Consider the following 17,981-nt stretch of genomic DNA (forward strand, 5'->3'; position numbering starts at 1 on the left):
AGTGGTTGAGGACTAGGGCAGAGTGAAACACATACCTTGTATACGGGGGCAGCTACTTCTCGGCAATGCCAGTTGTTGCCATGTAGGGGTCCAGACCAAGGATTGCCAGATCTTTTAAAGAGAAGTTGGAAATGGAAATGTGGAAATGTGGGTTTCTTTCTCTCTCTCTCTCTTTTTTTTTTTTTTTTTGGCACTTACTCTCTCCCCTAAGCTGGTGTGCAGTGGTGCAACCTTGGCTTACTGCAACCTCCGCCTCCCGGGTTCAAGCAATTCTCCTGCCTTAGCCTCCCAAGTAGCTGGGATTACAGGTACTTGCCACCACACCCGGCTAATTTTAGTACTTTTTAGTAGAGACGGGGTTTCACCACATTGGCCAGGCTGGTTTCGAACTCCTGACCTCAATTCAGGCCTGCCTCGGCCTCCCAAAATGCTGGGATTACAGGCGTGAGTCACTGTGCCTGGCCTAGGAATGTGGATTTCTGTCTAAGATCTCTTAGCATTTATACATTGGCAGCTAATTCCATTTTGTCTTTTTAAAGCACCGTGTAGACCAAGCAAAGCATTTCCTAGGGCTGTATGGAGCCCTGGCCTGAAAGTTTAAAACCAAAAATCCAGTTCTACTCATCAGCAATTATTGGAACACTGAACCCACTTAACCAACTGTACCTCAGTTCTCACTTTTCCACCTTGTTTATAAGGAAACCACGTGACACTCTGGTTAGAGGTCTTGTGAAAATCCCAATCATTATATCCTTATTGGGTCTCAACCCTTTTTTGTAAAGAACATGGATTTGACAGACAGATGGGTCAGGTGTATGATTCTGGGTCCTCCTCTTACTAGCTGTGTGACCTTGGACGAGCTATGTAACATCTACTCCTCTGTTTCCCTGCTCACACACTGGGATCATAATGCCCCATGAGATTTTGTGAGAATTAAGGAATACCATGAATGCTGAACTTGCCTTGCACTTGTGGCATAGCAAATGTTCATTAAAGACTGAGTTCTTCACTCATTCCTTTCTGAGCCATCAGCCTTGTAATCCCCTCCAACAGGAAATGCCAGAGTGGACAGCATATCAGATGAGTTCTATAACATTCCAGAGACAAGTAAGCTCCCTGTGGAAGGAGGGATCATGGAAGACTTCCTGGAGGAGGAGGACTTGATGTAGACTTTCTGCCAGTGAGCCCTGGGTAATCCTGTTCCATGTGCCAACAAACCATTTGACAAGGCCAGGGATATCTCAGCAGCTAGGGTTCTCAGGGTGAGGGAGTGTCCAGGTTTTCATGGCTACCCTTGGCAGGGCTTTAGCCCTGGGGCGAGCCTGCACGTGATAGACCCAGCAAATGACAGAGGACAAGTGTGTTTATGTGATGTTTAATTTGTTCTACAAATACTTCCTGGGGATCTATAATGGGTCAGACATTGTTCTAGGTGCTGGGATCAGAAATGGATCAGAGAAGAATTTTGCCCTCAACAGGCTTCCATTCAATTGGAAGTGGAAGTGGTTGGGCCATCTTTAATCACTGAAGTGTGAATGGTTGGATCCATTACCAAGAACGGGGAACTGGGAAGGACTGAGTTTTGAGGGGACAGTGAGTTTAGTTCTGAGGTTCCCAAGGGTTATTGGGATAGAATATCAGACTCTATCTATCTATCTATCTATCTATCTATCTATCTATCTATCTATCTATCTATCTATCTATCTATCTAATCTACCTACCTACCTACCTGTCTATCTATCTGTCCATTTCTGTGTAATCATATTTGACGTGTGGACTGGGCAATGGGGTGAGAAGGGGGCTGGAGCCAGAGGAGTCATGCATTCACTCAGCAAACTCTTACTGAGCACCTACTATGTGCCAAGTGCTGGGTTACAGAGGTGAAGCAGACACAGAGCCTACCCTCATAGAGTTCTCAGTTTACTGGAAAGACATAATCACAATAATATTTATGGTAGTTATGACTTATTGAGCACCTACAGGGTGCCAGGCACTGTCCCGGCCCCTCTGCCTGACTTATCTCATTGAATTATCAGCATTACTAAGCGAGGCTGGTTCTATGATTATCCTATTTTACTCAGATAAAACTGAGACCCAAAGAGGTGAAAAAGCTGGTTCAGGTGGACACAGGTGGTCACAGCTGAGATGCAGATTTGAATACACGTCTCTCCTACGTTGGATCTTGGATCTGACATTGTGCTTTCTCCTGGTTCCTGTATTCAGTCATTCCTTCATTAAGCATTGTTTGCTGAGTCAAAGCTGGGGCCAGACTGCTCTGTCCAGGACACCCCTGGATGCCTGCATAGAAATAAGAGCTAAATCCCTGAACTCAGATGAGCTCAGCCAGAGAGCGGCTGAGACAGAGAAGGGCAACCTTGTGAAGCCCCGAGGGAGAGAGAGAGTTTTGAGAAGGAGGAGGTGGACTTCGAGATGAGTGCCCTGAGGGACCGAGCGGGTGACCCCCAAGCTTGGGCTATGCCAGGCTTTGGGGGTCCCTGAGAGCAAGCTCAAGAATGCAGCAGATGCCAGGCAGTGAAGGGTTCAGAGTGGGGGATGATGAAGGGCAGCCTTCTCTGTTTAGAAATGTGGCTTTTTGAGAAAAAAAGAAGTAGAATTGTCACCAGAGGCAAGGGATTAGTTTTTTCCTTTTCATGGCTTGATTTTGTTTGGTTGAGAATGGCGGGGCAGGTGTGTGTTCGTAGGTGGGGGAGGAAACTGGTTGAGAAGGAGAAATGAAAATACAGGACGGGGAGAGGATGCTTCCCCATGGCTCCGATCACCACCAGACACCATCTATGTTCACTTCTGTCTTCACTATCTGTTTCCCACCAGCCACAAGGGCAGCTCTGTAAAGGCACAAGTTCTGTCTCATTCACTGTGGGATCCCAGTGCCTGGCACGCAGTAGACACTTCATAAATACTTTTGGTATTGAGTTGAATTCACAGGGTTCTTCTGGGAGCCCAGTTGTTAGTCCTAGGAAGAGAAGGATCCATGGGGGCCTTAAGGAGGGACTTCTCTCTGATGCTACCATGACAAGAGAGAGGGAGAGAAAAAGAATAGAACAGCAAGGAGAGGCAGGAGCCAAAAATCCAAGTCTTTGGCGGGGTACAGTGGCTCATGCCTGTCATCCCAGCACGTTGGGAGGCATGGGTGAGAGGATCACTTGACCCCAGGAATTCGAGACTAGCCTGGGCAACATGGTGGGACCCCAACTCTATAAAAAATGCACAAAGAGACTGGGTGCGGTGGCTCACGCCTGTAATCCCATCACTTTGGGAGGTTGAGGCGGGCAGATCACGAGGTCAGGAGATTGAGACCATCCTGGCTAACATGGTGAAACCCCATCTCTACTAAAAATACAAAAAATTAGCCAGGCATGGTGGTGGGCCCCTGTAGTCCCAGCTACTCGGGAGGCTGAGGTGGGAGAATGGCATGAACCCGGGAGGCGGAGCTTGCAGTGAGCCAAGATCGTGCCACTGCACTCCAGCCTGGGCGACAGAGTGAGACTTCATCTCAAAAAAAAAAAAAAAAAAGAAAAAGAAATTAGCCAGGCATGGTGGTGCCCACTGTAGTCTCAGCTACTCGAGAGGCAGAGGCAGGAGGGAGGATGGCTTGAGCCCAGGAGGTGGAGGCTGCAGTGAGCTGTGATTGTGCCTTTGCACTCCAGCCTGGGGGACAGAGACAGACCCTGTCTCCAAAAAAAAAAAAAAAAAAAAATTCCAAGTCTTCTCAAAAAAGTGTGTGTGGGGTGGTGGGGTGAGGGGCAGAATTAACAGAAGCAGAAAATGGAGAATACTAGTAGGTACCTATGTCTTGTGAAAACACTCTAGAAGGTGAGCTGTCACTGATTTATTAGCATTACTCTGCATTTGCTATGGCTCTAAGCTATACATGTATAAATTCATTTAATCCTAACAACAACTCTCTGAGGCAGGTGAGCTTCAGTCAGTCCTGAGGCGCTGTGGCCAGTGGTGAGGAAGCCAGGATTTGAACCCAGGACTTGGAGCTGATACAGAACCTGTGATGTTACCCACTGGGCCACACACTTCCCCAACTGACATGAGTTTATATACCTTATTTTTATGTTTATGTATTCATTTATTCATTAATAGAGACAGGGGTTTGCTGTGTTGCTCAGGCTAGAGTGCAGTGGTGTGATCATAGTTCACGGCAACCTTGACCTCCTGGGCTCGGGCCATCCTCCCACCTGAGCCTCCCAGGGTGAGCCGTTGTGCCTGACCCACCTGTGCCTTGTTTTATATGGTACATTCCTCACTAGGAGCCTCTGCGGCTGGAGGGGCTCATAATTCTCACATTTTACATGAAGAGTAGAGAAATGTAGTGACTCGCCCAGGCACACACAGATACTAGGTGGCTGAGCTGGGACTCCAGCTTGCATCTCTCTAACTGCAAGCCTGGCACTTTCCCCTTCCCTGAGGGAGGACCTGTAGGAAGTTGGCACAGAATCAGGTGCCAAAAAAGGGCTACCACCTGGACGTGGCAGGCAACGTTCTGTGGTGTTTCTACAGGCATCTCCTGAGTCACCCCAGCTCAGGAACGGGGCAGAAAAAGTTGGGGGTTGGCAAGTTAGGAACAACAGGAAGAGGACGGGGACAAAGCTTCAAGTCCGCGAGTGGGGCTGCCTGTCTTCCCTGGCCGTTCCTGGGTTGAGGCTGAGCGAGACAGGATGAAATCTGAGCAGAAGCCCAGGGCTGGGGGACTTGGCAAAGACCCAGTGTGGTGGGTGGGAGGGAGGCCGTGCCCTGGAGGGGGATTCCAGGGTTCCTGTTCTTGGCGGGGAAGAGCCCTGGATCGTGGGTGGCCCAAGCCCGACTGATCACCATCTCTCCTGATAACTACCTGGGTACTGTGACCTGCTTCAGAAAACAGCTGCTTCTGTGGCGGTAATCCCAGCACTTCGGGAGGCTGAGGTGGGTGGATCACTTGAGGTCAGGAGTTCGAGACCAGCCTGACCAACATGGTAAAACCCCGTATCTACTAAAAATACAGAAATTAGCCAGGTGTAGTGGCGTGCGCCTGTAATCCTAGATACTTAGGAGGTTGAGGCAGGACAATTGTTTGAACCAGGGAGGCAGAGGCTGCAGTGAGCTGAGATAGGACCACTGCCCTCCAGTCTGGGCGAAAGAGCGAGACTTCGTCTCAAAAAAAAAACAATCGAAAGAAACAACTTCTGAGTACGCAGTGGAAAAAATTCCCCAGGGGTTGTGCCAGGGTGAGGGGAAGTAGAGTTTCCTATGCGCGTTACCAGGAATCTTGGAGCTGGCCCACGCAGGAGTGTGGGAGGCAACAGAGAGGTCCTTAAAACCAGGCGGGCCCAGCCCCGGCCTCTTCCGCGGGCCTGAGGACGGAGAAAAGGTCTCACTGGTGAGGAATCTCATCTTTGGGGCTGCTTTGCCTGAGGGAGGTGCAGAGAGCAGGGCCGAGAGAGGGGCTATGAGAGGAAACACCTGTCCCCCTTGGTCAGGGGAGCAGGGCCTGGAGAGGGGTGAACCCCCATCACCTCCCTCACAGACAGCAGGAGGTGTCCGTGCTGTGAGGCTCCGCACTGTGCATTCTTTCCAGCCAGGAGACGTGAACTGGGAGGTCCTGGAGCTGCTGCATGTGGACTTGGGGGACCCATCCCTTGGCGACCTCGCCACGTCCCAGCCTCCACATCTTCCTTTGGGCTGTCCATCTCTATTCTCTCCCCTCTCATTACTGCAACCGCTGCCCTCCTCCGAAATTCTCTCGCGGCTATGCACTTCCTCTCTGTGGTGGTTTGATTAAAATAGCTGAGCCCACATCCTCCTCCTGGGGCCCACTTTGGGCTCCACTGAGTGGAGTGGCTGTGCACTCTTCAGGGCAGCCACTCCACGCCTCTGCCACCACCACCATGAAACTGCTTTTTTACTCTTTCCAGGGTGTTCTCAAATGCACCTGGGAGGCTGGTTTTCTCCAGGTATGGGGAGGCCAACAGATCAAGAAATGATTGCCATTTAAAAGATAGCTTGTTATTTACAGCTCCCAGAAGAGGGCGTGATCCGCACCCAGGGACACGCAGGAAGTGCCAGGTCGGCAGGTCAGGAGGAGCCGTGGGAAGCATCGCCCAGGGCCTTTGCTGTGATCTTTGGGAAAGGCTGGTAGGGCAGGAGACACAGTTTAGGACTGGCCAGTTTGAATCAGGTCAGCGGGACTCCAGGCTTCCCTAGTTGTCCAGTGTCTGGCCCTGGGGTGATTTAGGGCAGGAGAAACCTTGGCTTAGAGTGTGAGGGTAAGGGAAAGGTGGCCTGGGTGTGCCAAGGGACTGGCTGTGTCAGCAGTGGGATGTATCCATACAGGCCTCAGCACCCTCAGTTCTTGCCTCCTCAGAAGAAAGAATTCTCATGCCTGTAATCCCAGCACTTTGGGAGGCCAAGGTGGGTGGATCACGAGGTCAGGAGATCGAGACCATCCTGGCAAACATGGTGAAACACTGTCTCTATTAAAAATACAAAAAATTAGCTGGGCATGGTGGCGGGCACCTGTAATCCCAGCTACTTGGGAGGCTGAGGCAGGAGAATCGCTTGAACCCAGGAGGCGGAGGTTGCAGTGAGCCGAGATAGTGCCACTGCACTCCAACCACGGAGTGAGACAAAAGAAAGAATGTGACTGAGGGGCATAAGGCAGAAGGAGAGACTGAGGCAAGTTTCACAGCAGAAGTGAAAGCTTATTAAAAAGCTTTAGAGTAGCGATGAAGGGGAGTAAAGTATACTTGGAAGAGGGGCCAACCAGGTGACTTGAGAGATTCAGGGGTTCTGTTTGACCTTTGACTTGGGGTTTTATACATTGGCATACTTCTGGGGTCTTGTTTTCCTTATCCGCCCACCTGCTAGCACTTGGGAGGGAGCATGCGCAGTGTGTTTACTGGCGTTGTACGCGTGTTCCCTTGAGGCGTTCTTCTCTTACCAGCCGAACATCCCTAGGAGGTCATATACCAGTTAAACTCTGCCATTTTGCCTGTTCATGCGCATGTGTGAGCCTACTCACCCAATACCTGAGATCTGACTGGAAGCGACTGACCACCAGCTTCAGGTGTTCCTGTGTATTGGGAGACTGCCTTTCCCTGGTGCTGGCTGTGACCAGTTATTATTTTAGAGAGACGGTTAACAACTGCCTGCCCATCACCTGATGGTCACCTGACATTCCTGTCCTGCTCCTGTCTGACCAGCTACCTACTGTCACAGTCGGTCTGCACGTGAAAGGCACGCTCACAGAGGAGCCATGTGAGGTGTCTAGGAATTAACTAGCCCTGGAAGGAGCAGGCTGTCTCTGGCCTCCAAGATGTCAAAGCGTCCTAAAATACAGAAAATCAAAAGCATGTTTAGTGCCCAGGGATGCTCAGAGGCAGTGGAGTAGAGTCAGTCAAGGAAATAGATTGACAGTCCTGGTCACTTAATCTGCCTGAGCCTCAATTTCCTTATCTGTAAAATCAACAACTGTTATTCATTCAACAAGTGGCTGTTTAAAAGGACAGACTTCAGGCCTGCCAAGGTCATTGATGGGTTTAGAGAGAGAGCGCGTAGTGTTTGGCACACCAGAGATGCCCAGCGAGTGGCAGTTGGTGTCACTGTGCTGCAGGCTCCAGGGAGCGGCAGAGAAAGATTGGTGTGGAATGGTGGTGTCTAGGGCCATTTCTTTGGCTGTTTGGAGCCCTTGGAGCAGAGGCTATGGGTGGACAGAACCCTCAGGAATGTTCTTGGGATTCAGAGTTGCTGCCGGACAAGGGTTGTCATGGAGGCCAGCTGTGGACAGAACCCTCAGGAATGTTCTTGGAACTCAGAGTTGCTACTGGACAAGGGCAGGAGCCCCGGGGAGTCTGAGGCATATTTGGAGGCCAGGTCTTGGGAGGTGCCAGGGGTTCAGGCAGAGCTCTGGCACAAGCGACCATTCAACTCAGGGACTTGAGACAACAGAGCACTGAAGGGGAAAGCCCCGGGCCTGCCCAACTGTGGACAAACAAGGACTTTGGATCCTGGGAGGAAGGGAATCAGGCAGCTGCTGGTGAGGAACCTCTGAGAAGCCAAATTAGAATCAGGTGCTGGCCTGAGACACATGGAATTTCCTGGACTCTAGGCTGGCAATGGCTGTTTTTACCAAAGACAGATTCTAAGGAGTGAAGCCAAGGGCTCTGGCCTGAGAGGTAGAGCACGAGAAGGAACAAGCACAGACCCCTCAAAGGATTCATGCCTCTGGGAAGCGAGGTTGTGTGGTGCAGTGAGGGACACAGAAGGACGGGGCTCAAATCCGGCCTCCACTGCTTAATGGCTGTGTGACCTCTGGCAAGGTCCCGGAGCTTTCTGAGCCTCAATTTTCCCAGTGGCAAAATGAAGACAGTGATACTTACCCTGCAGCACTCTCATGAACCCCCAGTGTTGACTTATTCTTTAGGTAGACATAGTGCCTGGGTCCCAGGAGAATGTCTTAATTTTATAAATTCTTTCAAAATCAAGAGGAAAGAAATGAACATAATAATAATGAATATATAATAATAAATCCAGCTTGGATTATGTTTTTCTTTATACCAGCATAGTTGTCAAAAATAATCGTGTGAATATAGAGATAAATATAAAGGTATAGCAGAAAGATACCTGCAAAGGCAAAAGTGCTTGGGGCCCATAAGAGCCATAACCAGGCCCTGAAAGCCACTGGCACATTGTGGGTGCTCAGGCTTCACGGCTGAGCACCTACTCTGGGCCAGGCACTATTCTCAGTGTTAGAATAGAGGGGTGCATCCGCCCAGCCTCTGCCTGCAGAGAACCATCAGGGTAAACATCCTTGAAAACAGTCAACTACAGCACCGTGAGCTAAAAGGAGTATGAGACATAGAATCGTCGGCTTTCCTTCTGCCCTCCTGCTGTGGGCGTCAAGTGCTGTCTGTCCAGGAATTTTTTTCTTCCGTCTTGCATCTTTCATCAAAGGCCATGTCTAGGTTATATCAAGTCCTGCTTCTCCACGTATGCCACCAAATCTCCATTTAAGAATCCTGCCTATTCTCTGGTCCCTTTTAGCCATTTTGCCAACAGGGTGAGTATGTCTGGGGTGTTTGTGGCTAAGAGTGCACTGGTAGTAGGGACAGTGTACCTGCAAATGCTTCCATTATCCCCTCTGCCTCCAGGGCCCTCCGTGGACCGATAGGTTTTTTTGCCTCGTCTTTTCTGGCTGGACTCACCTTGTTTATTGCCCACCATGATGGGGAGTGGAATAGGCGGGGCCTGATGGGGAGCCGGGGTGGGATCTGAATGGGCCACGGGGGCATTGCCTGATAGACCTGTCATGGGGTGTGTTTTCTTTTCCAGAACCCTAGAGATGAAGGGCTTCCTCCCACTGGCTTGGTTCCTGGCTTGTAGTAAGTGCTGGCCCCATGACCTCCGAATGAACTTCTACCCCATGGGAGTAACAGGGTGGTGAAAAGGACACCAGCCATTGAGGTTGTAGAGACTTGGGTTTGAATCTTGGCTCTGCACTGACTTCATAGACGTCAGCAGGAACCTTCATGCCTCCGAGCCTCTGCTTCCTCATCAGGCACGGGCTAATGCAGTCCATGCTTAAGGCATAAGGCTGTGGCAGGGTCCTAGGAGATATTGTACCTCAGCTGTGTAAAGGTTGTGGACATGGAGGTTATGTGGCTGGCAAATGTACGAGGCAGATTTTTTCCTTGTATGCAAATAAAATAAGATTTTAAAAATCCCCAAATCAATCCAAATAAAAATCAAAACTCTTATCTAAATGTCCCAGCCTATGATTCCTGGGTCATTCTCAGCTCAGACTTGTCCAGCTGGGAAGTGACTGTACAGATGGCTTTAGTCCCATCCTGCAGCCCCGTGACCGTATATACAACAACCCCCTGATAGGCTGTCCTGCTCTTTGATGTCTTGCCAGGTCCCTGGAGATGCCAGGAGGAGCTGGAGGCCTGGTGCAGGGAGAGCCTTGGGCTCGCTGTGAAACCCTGGACAGGGCACCTTTTCCCTCCATGCCTCAGTTTCCCGTTTGTAAGATGAGGGGAACTGGCTTCAGCGATTTTTAAGAGTCCTATCCTGCTTTTAGATTCTCTGCCTTATGTTCTAAAGGGTGTGAGGGGAGGGAGTGGTGGGGAGGAGGGATGTATTGCCAAGAGAGACAGGAAACTCCTGTCTGCTGCTTCATGCAGATTCATTATGAATTACACCTTATACGTCATGGTCACTTACTTTGTGTCTGCTACCGTGCTCAAAATTTACACACTTAATCTTATTTTAACCCTCATGATAACTCCAAGATGCAGCTGCTAATTTTGGGTCGCCGTTTTCCAGATGATGAAACTGAGGCTCTGACTCCATTCAATACCATACTTTGAATTAGTGGCACAGCCAGGATTTGAACCCAGGTCTGCTCATTTTTCAATTCCAAACTCTGAACCAATTCTCCATACTGCTTGCACCTCCCTTCCCACTAATTGAGAGAATAAAAAAGAGACACACAGGTCCATCCCTCCAAGCCCTGGGTGGGAGAAAAGGTAGGAGATGTTGGGCAGTGGGCCTAAAGCAGGGCTGGGCTGCCTGGGTGTCACCTGGGGACATGGGCTATCTTCCAGGTGTGCCTGCTGTGCAAGGAGGCTTGCTGGACCTAAAATCGATGATCGAGAAGGTGACAGGGAAGAATGCCCTGACAAACTATGGCTTCTACGGCTGTTACTGTGGTTGGGGTGGCCGAGGAACCCCCAAGGATGGCACTGATAGGTGAGCTGATTGCTATAACTGCCCTTTGGGCTCCAGGCTCTGCACCCATGTTTTCTTGTTCAATTACATATCAGTTCTGGAAGATGAGTATTAAAGTACCATTTTACAAATAAGAAAACTGAGTCTGAAAGAAGTTAGCCGGCAATCCCAAGATCTCAGTGGCCTAAGGTGTCAGTTGGTCGACTGTGGCGTAACAAGTGGTCCTCAATGTAGTAGCTTATACAGCACTGGTCATTTACTATGCTTATGAATCTGCCATTTGGGTAGGGCTTGTGGGGGTGGCTTGTCTCAGCTTCAGCTTGGACAACTGGGGCTGGACAATCCACCTTCCAGATGGCTCACTCCTATGGCTGGCAAGTGGTCAGCATCTCCTGGCGTAGGAGCGGGTCAGAGGCCTCAATTCCTGTCACTTAGGCCTCTCCAAGGATGTTCAGGATTCCTCCCAGCATGGTGACTCTTGGGTTGCAAGACTGAGTGTCCCCAAACTGCAAGACCAAAGAGTATGCTGTTTTATGGTCAGCCTCAGAAATCCCATTGTGTCACTTACACTGTCCTCTTGGTCAAGACAGTCACAAAGGCTTTAAGAGGGAGGGGATCTAGAGTCCACCTCTTGATCGGGAAGTGCTAAAGTTCTAGAAGAATGTGTGAAATGGGAGATTTTGTTCCTTGGAAAGCATACCCAGCTGGGTTAACAATTCCGATACTGCTAGACATATATAAAGGAAAGGGATGATTAAGCAAATGAAGGACAGATGGTTGGGGCCAAGTTTCTCACTGTTGGAGTGGGATAAGCCAGGGCAGGAAGCCAGAATGATCCATGTGCAAAAGGACTAGAGTTGGAGACGTCAGTGTGGACTCCTGTTTAGCTTATTGTAGATGCAGATGTTTACATGTGGAAGTATGCATAGGTAGCAGTATGCATAGATAGCGTGGATATATTAGTATCATACTAATATAAGATGTAAGTAATAGGAGAAAATGGTGTTTCCTCTGTTAGATCTTCTCAGTTTTTCTGTAAACCAAGAATACTTTTTATGTGCAATCTGCTACACCTAACATACAGTCATCCCTCGGACTGGTTCCAGGACCCCTGTGAATATCAAAATCTGCAGATGCTCTAGTCCCTGATATAAAATGGCACAGTATGTGCATATAACCTGTGTGATCATATACTTTTTTTTATACACATGGGCAAATAGAAACATTCTTTTGCTATCAGTGGAGAGGGTCTAAAAGAAATGACACCCCAGTAGCAACAAGCACACTTAATGCCTAGATCTAGTTTCCAATGTCATTCTTCAATAGAAGGCCCCTTCCAAGTCATATATATATATATAAATATAAATTATATATAATATAAATTTTATATATATACATATTCATATATAGCCAGGGTTCCTTGAAGAAATGGCCAATTCTAGGACCAAGGCAGGAAATATACAAGATGAACCTGGAACTTCTTTTAGTGCCAAAAAGTAAGGAAGTGCTTAAATAAACACAAACAAAATGAAAGCCCACATTGATGGGGATGTGACAAGGGGCACCTGTGCCGACTGAAAGAGCCCCCAGTGGCCAACACTGGAACAATTTAGCAACAAAATAACCCCAAACTCCAGTCTTATGAGAAAAAAGAATATCAGACCAATCCCAATAGTGGGCATCTTATAAAATATCTAACCAGTACCCCTCAAAACAGTCAAAAACAAGGAAAGTGTGAGGAACTGCCACAAACAAGAGGGGCCTAAAGAGACAAGACAATGGGCCAGGCATGATGGCTCATGCCTGTAATCCCAGCACTTTGGGAGGCCGAGGGGGTTGGATCACCTGATCACCTGAGTTCGGAAGTTCGAGACCAGCCTGACCAATGTGGAAAAACCCCATCTCTACTTAAAATTTACAAAATTATCTGGGCATGGTGGCGCATGCCTGTAATCCCAGCTACTCAGACGGCTGAGGCAGGAGAATTGCTTGAACCTGGGAGGCAGAGGTTGCGGTAGTGAGCTGAGATCACGCCATTGCACTCCAGCCTGGGCAATGAGAGCAAAACTCCATCTCAAAAAAAAAAAAAAAAAAAGAAGGACAAAACAATGAAATGTAACATGGCATCCCCAGTGGGATCCTGGGACAGAAAAACGACATTAGGTAAAAACTAGGGAACTCTGATTACGGCTTTTTTTTTTTTTTTTTTTTTTACAATTAGTAAGATAATAATGATGTACTATTATTTAGTGAATAATTTTCATTAATAATGTATCAATATTGGTTCACTAATTCTAACAAGGGTATCATACTAATATAAGATGTTAGTAATAGGAGGAACTAGGTGTTTCCTCTGTAAGATCTCAATTTTTCTGTAAACCAAGAAAACCTTTTATATGCAGTCTGCTACACCTAACATACAGTCATCCCGTGGACTGGTTCCAGGATCCATCCCCGTGGATACCAAAATCTGCAGATGCTCTAGTCCCTGATATAAAATGGCATAGTATTTGCATATAACCTATGTGATTGTATCCCCCCAAGCTTTTTTTTTTTTTTCTTTGAGACAGGGTCTCAGTGGTTACCCAGGCTGGAGTGCAATGGTGCGATCTCAGCTCACTGCATCCTTGACCTTCTGTGCTCAGGTGATTCTCCCACCTCAGCCTCCTGAGTAGCTGGGACTACAGGCACGTGCCACCATGCCTGGCTGATTTTTTGTATATTTTTAAGTAGAGACAGGGTTTCACCATGTTGCCCAGGCTGGTCTCAAACTCCTGGACTTTAGCAGTCTGCCTGCCTTAGCCTCCCAAACTGCTGAGATTATAGGCGTGAGCTACTGCGCCCGGCTGTGATCATATACTTTAAATCATTTCTAGACTACTTGTCATAGCTGATACAATGTAAATGCTATGGAAGTTGTTGTTGTATTGTTTGGGAATAATGACGAGAAAAAAGTATGTACATTGTTTAGTACAGACACAAGAAATTAGGCCTGCTTATATTTTCCATCCATATTGGTTGATCCACAGATGCGGGACCTGTGATATGAGAAGTTTATTTCTGGCTCACATAACAGTTCAGTATGAATCACACGTTGGCTCCTCCCATCTTGTAGTTCTGCCATCACCTATGGCCTCAGAATCCTCAGAATGCTGGGTCATCTCCATCCAGCCAAAGGATGGAGGCAGAGGTTACAGTAGAGTAAAGTGTGGGAGGTTTGTCTGGGCAGGTCTGGAGGTGGAGTGCATTAATTCCACCTACCTCACCTAGCTGGGACCAAGTCATGTGGCCACACCTACCTGCAAGGGAGGCTGGGAAATGTAGTCTAATCACGAGACCAGGAGGAAAACGAGGGTCCATGACCTGCTGGCTGGAAATGAGGAACAGGAAATTACTCAGTCACACTACAAGATCCTCTCTGCCACATCGCGTCCACCAAGGTGGCCTCTGCTAAAGTGACATGGTTGAATTTTTGCTTCTATTAGGGACGGGGGTCAGGAGGGCATCCCTCCCACTCGGGATCTAAGTCTCTTGCATGGACAGGTGCTGTTGGGTGCATGACCACTGCTATGGGCGGCTGGAGGAGAAGGGCTGCAACATTCGGACACAGTCCTACAAATACAGATTCGCATGGGGCCTGGTCACCTGCGGTAAGGCTGGGGCTTCCTGTTCAGGCCATTGGAAGAGCACCTGACTTTAAGTTCAGCTGCCCTAGAGGACAGCCAGCCTGTATCTTGTTGAGGGAGGAGGGGTTGGGTACAGAACTGGGATGAGAGGAACAGGATTACTGTGGCTATATCAGTCCCCCAGGGTAGGGCTGAAACATCTTAGCATCCACCGGGTGCAAATGCTTGACATGCTTCCTTTTCCTTGATTCCCCCCAAATATACCTGTAGAGTAGGTTTAGTCTCCTCCATTTTAGACATCAGGAAACAGAAGCTTGAAGGCCTGCCAGTGCACACAGCACGATTCAGGCTCAAGGCCTCTGAGTTCAAGGCTAAGTCTGGGGGTGGTTCTGCTCTGTGAGAATGAGAGTTCCTCCAGAGCAGCAGCTGCCTCCATCATCAGACTGGGAGTCCCCCAGAGGAAGGAAGGTGCTTCCTCTATCAGACTGGGAACTCCCTGAGGGCAGGAACTGTCTCCTGAACTGAAACCTCACCCTGAGCAGCAGCTGCGCCCCTTCCATCAGATTCTCTATTCCCCTGATTTAGGAGCCATGCCTCTTTCATCAGGCTGAAAGCTCCTTGGAGCAGGAAGTCCATGGGGTCTCTGCTGAGACTGGAGCATGCTCTTCCCGCCCTCATTCTGCTCTTGGTGTCCTGTTGCAGAGCCCGGGCCCTTCTGCCATGTGCAGCTCTGTGCCTGTGACCGGAAGCTCGTCTACTGCCTCAAGAGAAACCTATGGAGCTACAACCCGCAGTACCAATACTTTCCCAACATCCTCTGCTCCTAGGCCTCCCCAGCGAGCTCCTCCCAGACCAAGACTTTTGCTCTGTTTTTCTACAACACAGAGTTCCGACTCTGCTGGGTTCCTGAGAGAGGCTCCTAAGTCACAGACCTCAGTCTTTCTCGAAGCTTGGAGGACCCCCAGGGCCACACTGTACCCTCTAGCAAGTCCCTGTAGAGTGACTCTGGTCACAGGACTTGGTAGGGTCCCAGGGTCCCTAGGCCTCTACTTCTGAGGGCAGCCCCTCTGGTGCCAAGAGCTCTCCACCAACTCAGGGTTGGCCGTGTCTCTTTTCTTCTCTGAAGACAGCGTCCTGGCTCCAGTTGGAACACTTTCCTGAGATGCACTTACTTCTCAGCTTCTGCGATCAGATTATCACCACCGCCACCCTCCAGAGAATTTTTACACAGGAAGAGCCAAATTGACTCTCTAAATCTGGTGTATGGATATTAAATAAAATTCATTCTCAAGGCTAATAAAAACCACACAGACATTTTCCTCTGCTGTGGGGGATCGCTGGTGCCTCCTTCTCTGCCGCTGGGGTAATAAACCCAAAGTTATCTACGTTATCTCAGAGACAGAAAAGAAGATGAGTAAATGCAGGGTTTTCTGGGATGAGCTTCAGGCTTTCTCTTGGGCTTATTTCCTTAAACCTTGGGGTCCTCTCCAGTGTTGGGTCTCATTCTTCCTCGATGGGGTGGGGGAAAGATAACTGGTGATTATGCCAGCTTCAGCTTCCAGGCCAGAGAGGGTGGCATTGAGATCCCAGTGCTGGTTTCTTCAGCTGTGTGGTCTTGGACCCATTACTGAACCTCTCTGACTTTCAGTCTATTTGAGAAAGAAACCGTCTTGTTCCTTGCAATGTAAAATGAGACTTCTAAAGCCCACCTTGATGCTGATATGGGGGATGCTAAGATTCTAGAATTTCACACAGCAGGAATTTGTTTTAAATAGGTGTCAGCTATGGGGTTTATTTTTTACAAAGTAAGGACATTTAAAAAACCAACCTGTCTATCAATTCACAAAAGAAAGGATGTTTGTTCTGATACCAAGACTGCAAGAAGAAAGGATGTATTCCAAAACAAAGGAACATCCTTCCAAGAAAGTACCTATGGCTTCTTTATTCCGACATACCCCAAAATAACTGCATGATAAATAGGGTCTATATTTAAAAAGCTCTAGTGTTGAATGTTTTCAAAATAAAATTTAATTTTATGAGATTACCCTGAATGCACCAGTGCTTTAGAAAAGTTTGATTTAGACTCGGTGTCTATATTTGACAATGCCACACAGGGAGGGACTTAAATGCCGAATTTGCTCATGAAATATTTAAAATCAAAGCCATTTCCCAGATCCAATTTTGAATGGGTATGTGGGTGAAATTGAAGGCTTCACTCTAATTCCATTTTCCTTCAATCGTGATATTCTGGATGACAGAGAAGACAACCCAGTCCAGACCTCTCCCTTCTCCCGTGAGAGTCAGGTGGGAGGCAGAGCAGTGTTTTGCTGGTAAGTTCTGCAGGAGGTGGCTGTGGGCAGGCGCTTCTCATTGGCACATCCCAGCTCAGAGTCCCAGCATCCACACAGGAGCGGGATGCCACGAGGTTATGAAGGCAACACTATAGGCTGTCATGGGTTTGAGCTGGAAGGAATCATAGAGAACCTTCATTTATCTACCAAGAAATTGAGGTACAGAAAGGTTAGGAGACCGTCCAAAAGTCACACAGCACATCAACAGCAGAAGTAGGATTCAACCTCAGATCCTAACTTTAAACCCTGAACCCTGGGCTCTGGCCACTATCCCACATTGCCTTCAATCCCAGCCCACAAAAGGAGCAGTTCAGGGACTCATCCACATTAGGGGTTCATCGGGGGAGCCCCTGGATTCCAGCTGAAGACCAGCTCCATGTCTTCTCTGCTCCAACTGCCTCTTTGGATTCTGGAGGCTGTCCCCAGGTGGTCAGTCAGTCTACGGCTCTGGGCTTCATCCTCAGTGGAGGAGATCCCATTGCTGTCTTCTACCTTGGCTGCTGTGAACAGTTCTGGGGACATGAGAGCTAAGGGAGCCTCGAAACTTGGGGAAAGGCGTTCTCCTTGACTGTTGCATTTGCTGATCCCTTGGCTGGCAGGAGAACCATCAGGGAGGTCATCCCCTTTTAAGAGAGCTAGTGAAACATACAGACCAGATTGCAGTGCCTCCCTAGCTAGATCTTTATACATCCTTAATGGACAGATTGCCCTGTACATACAGATCCTTTACTGTCATCTGAATTGGGCTTCAGTCACAAATGTGAACCTCCAAACATAAGTAAAATGATCTCTATAAGCATATGTACAGAGGGGTTGGGCAGTGGGAGCTCCCTTATAGTTGTTACCAAACTGAAAAGGCCTCAAAGGTAAAGCCCACTAATCAGGATGGAAGGGAGGAGGACAGAGCTAAGGTGGGCTGATGAAGTAGGAGGTGTATGGAGTTTCTTCTTCTTCTTTCTTCTTCTGCTTCTTCTTCTGCTTCTCCTTCTCCTCCTTCTCCTCCTCCTCCTCCTCCTCCCTCCTCCTCCTCCTCCTCCTCCTCCTCCCTCCTCCTCCTCCTCCTCCTTCTTCTTCTTGTCCTCCCTCTTCTTTTTCTTCTTCTTTCTTCTTTCTTCTTCTTTTTTGAGATGGAGTTTTGCTCTTGTCACCCCGGCTAGAGTGCAATGGCGTGGTCTTGGCTCACTGCCACCTCCGCCTCCCAGGTTCAAGCGATTCTCCTGCCTCAGCCTCCGTAGGATTACAGGAATGCACCACCATGCCCAGCTAATTT

General features: G+C 48.6%; 1 protein-coding gene across 8 annotated transcripts in view; it reads left to right on the forward strand.

Annotated features, from left to right (window-relative positions):
- The window catches only part of PLA2G5 (phospholipase A2 group V), a 66,245-nt gene extending 49,841 nt beyond the window's left edge, over positions 1–16,404 (forward strand). For 3 of the 8 annotated variants that reach the window (XM_017957801.3, XM_031664952.1, XM_009200824.4), the window contains exons 2-4: positions 9,337–9,386; positions 10,611–10,755; positions 13,764–14,271. In XM_017957801.3, the coding sequence (XP_017813290.2) occupies positions 9,347–9,386; positions 10,611–10,755; positions 13,764–14,004 (426 nt within the window). In that variant the 5' untranslated portion in view covers positions 9,337–9,346 and the 3' untranslated portion in view covers positions 14,005–14,271. The other 5 variants (XM_017957805.3, XM_009200818.4, XM_003891250.5 and 2 more) reach the window with 5 other exon arrangements.
- The last annotated feature ends 1,577 nt before the right edge of the window (positions 16,405–17,981 follow it).

The sequence above is a fragment of the Papio anubis genome, chromosome 1 (genome assembly GCF_008728515.1).
Source record: "Papio anubis isolate 15944 chromosome 1, Panubis1.0, whole genome shotgun sequence".
Lineage (NCBI taxonomy): Eukaryota > Metazoa > Chordata > Mammalia > Primates > Cercopithecidae > Papio > Papio anubis.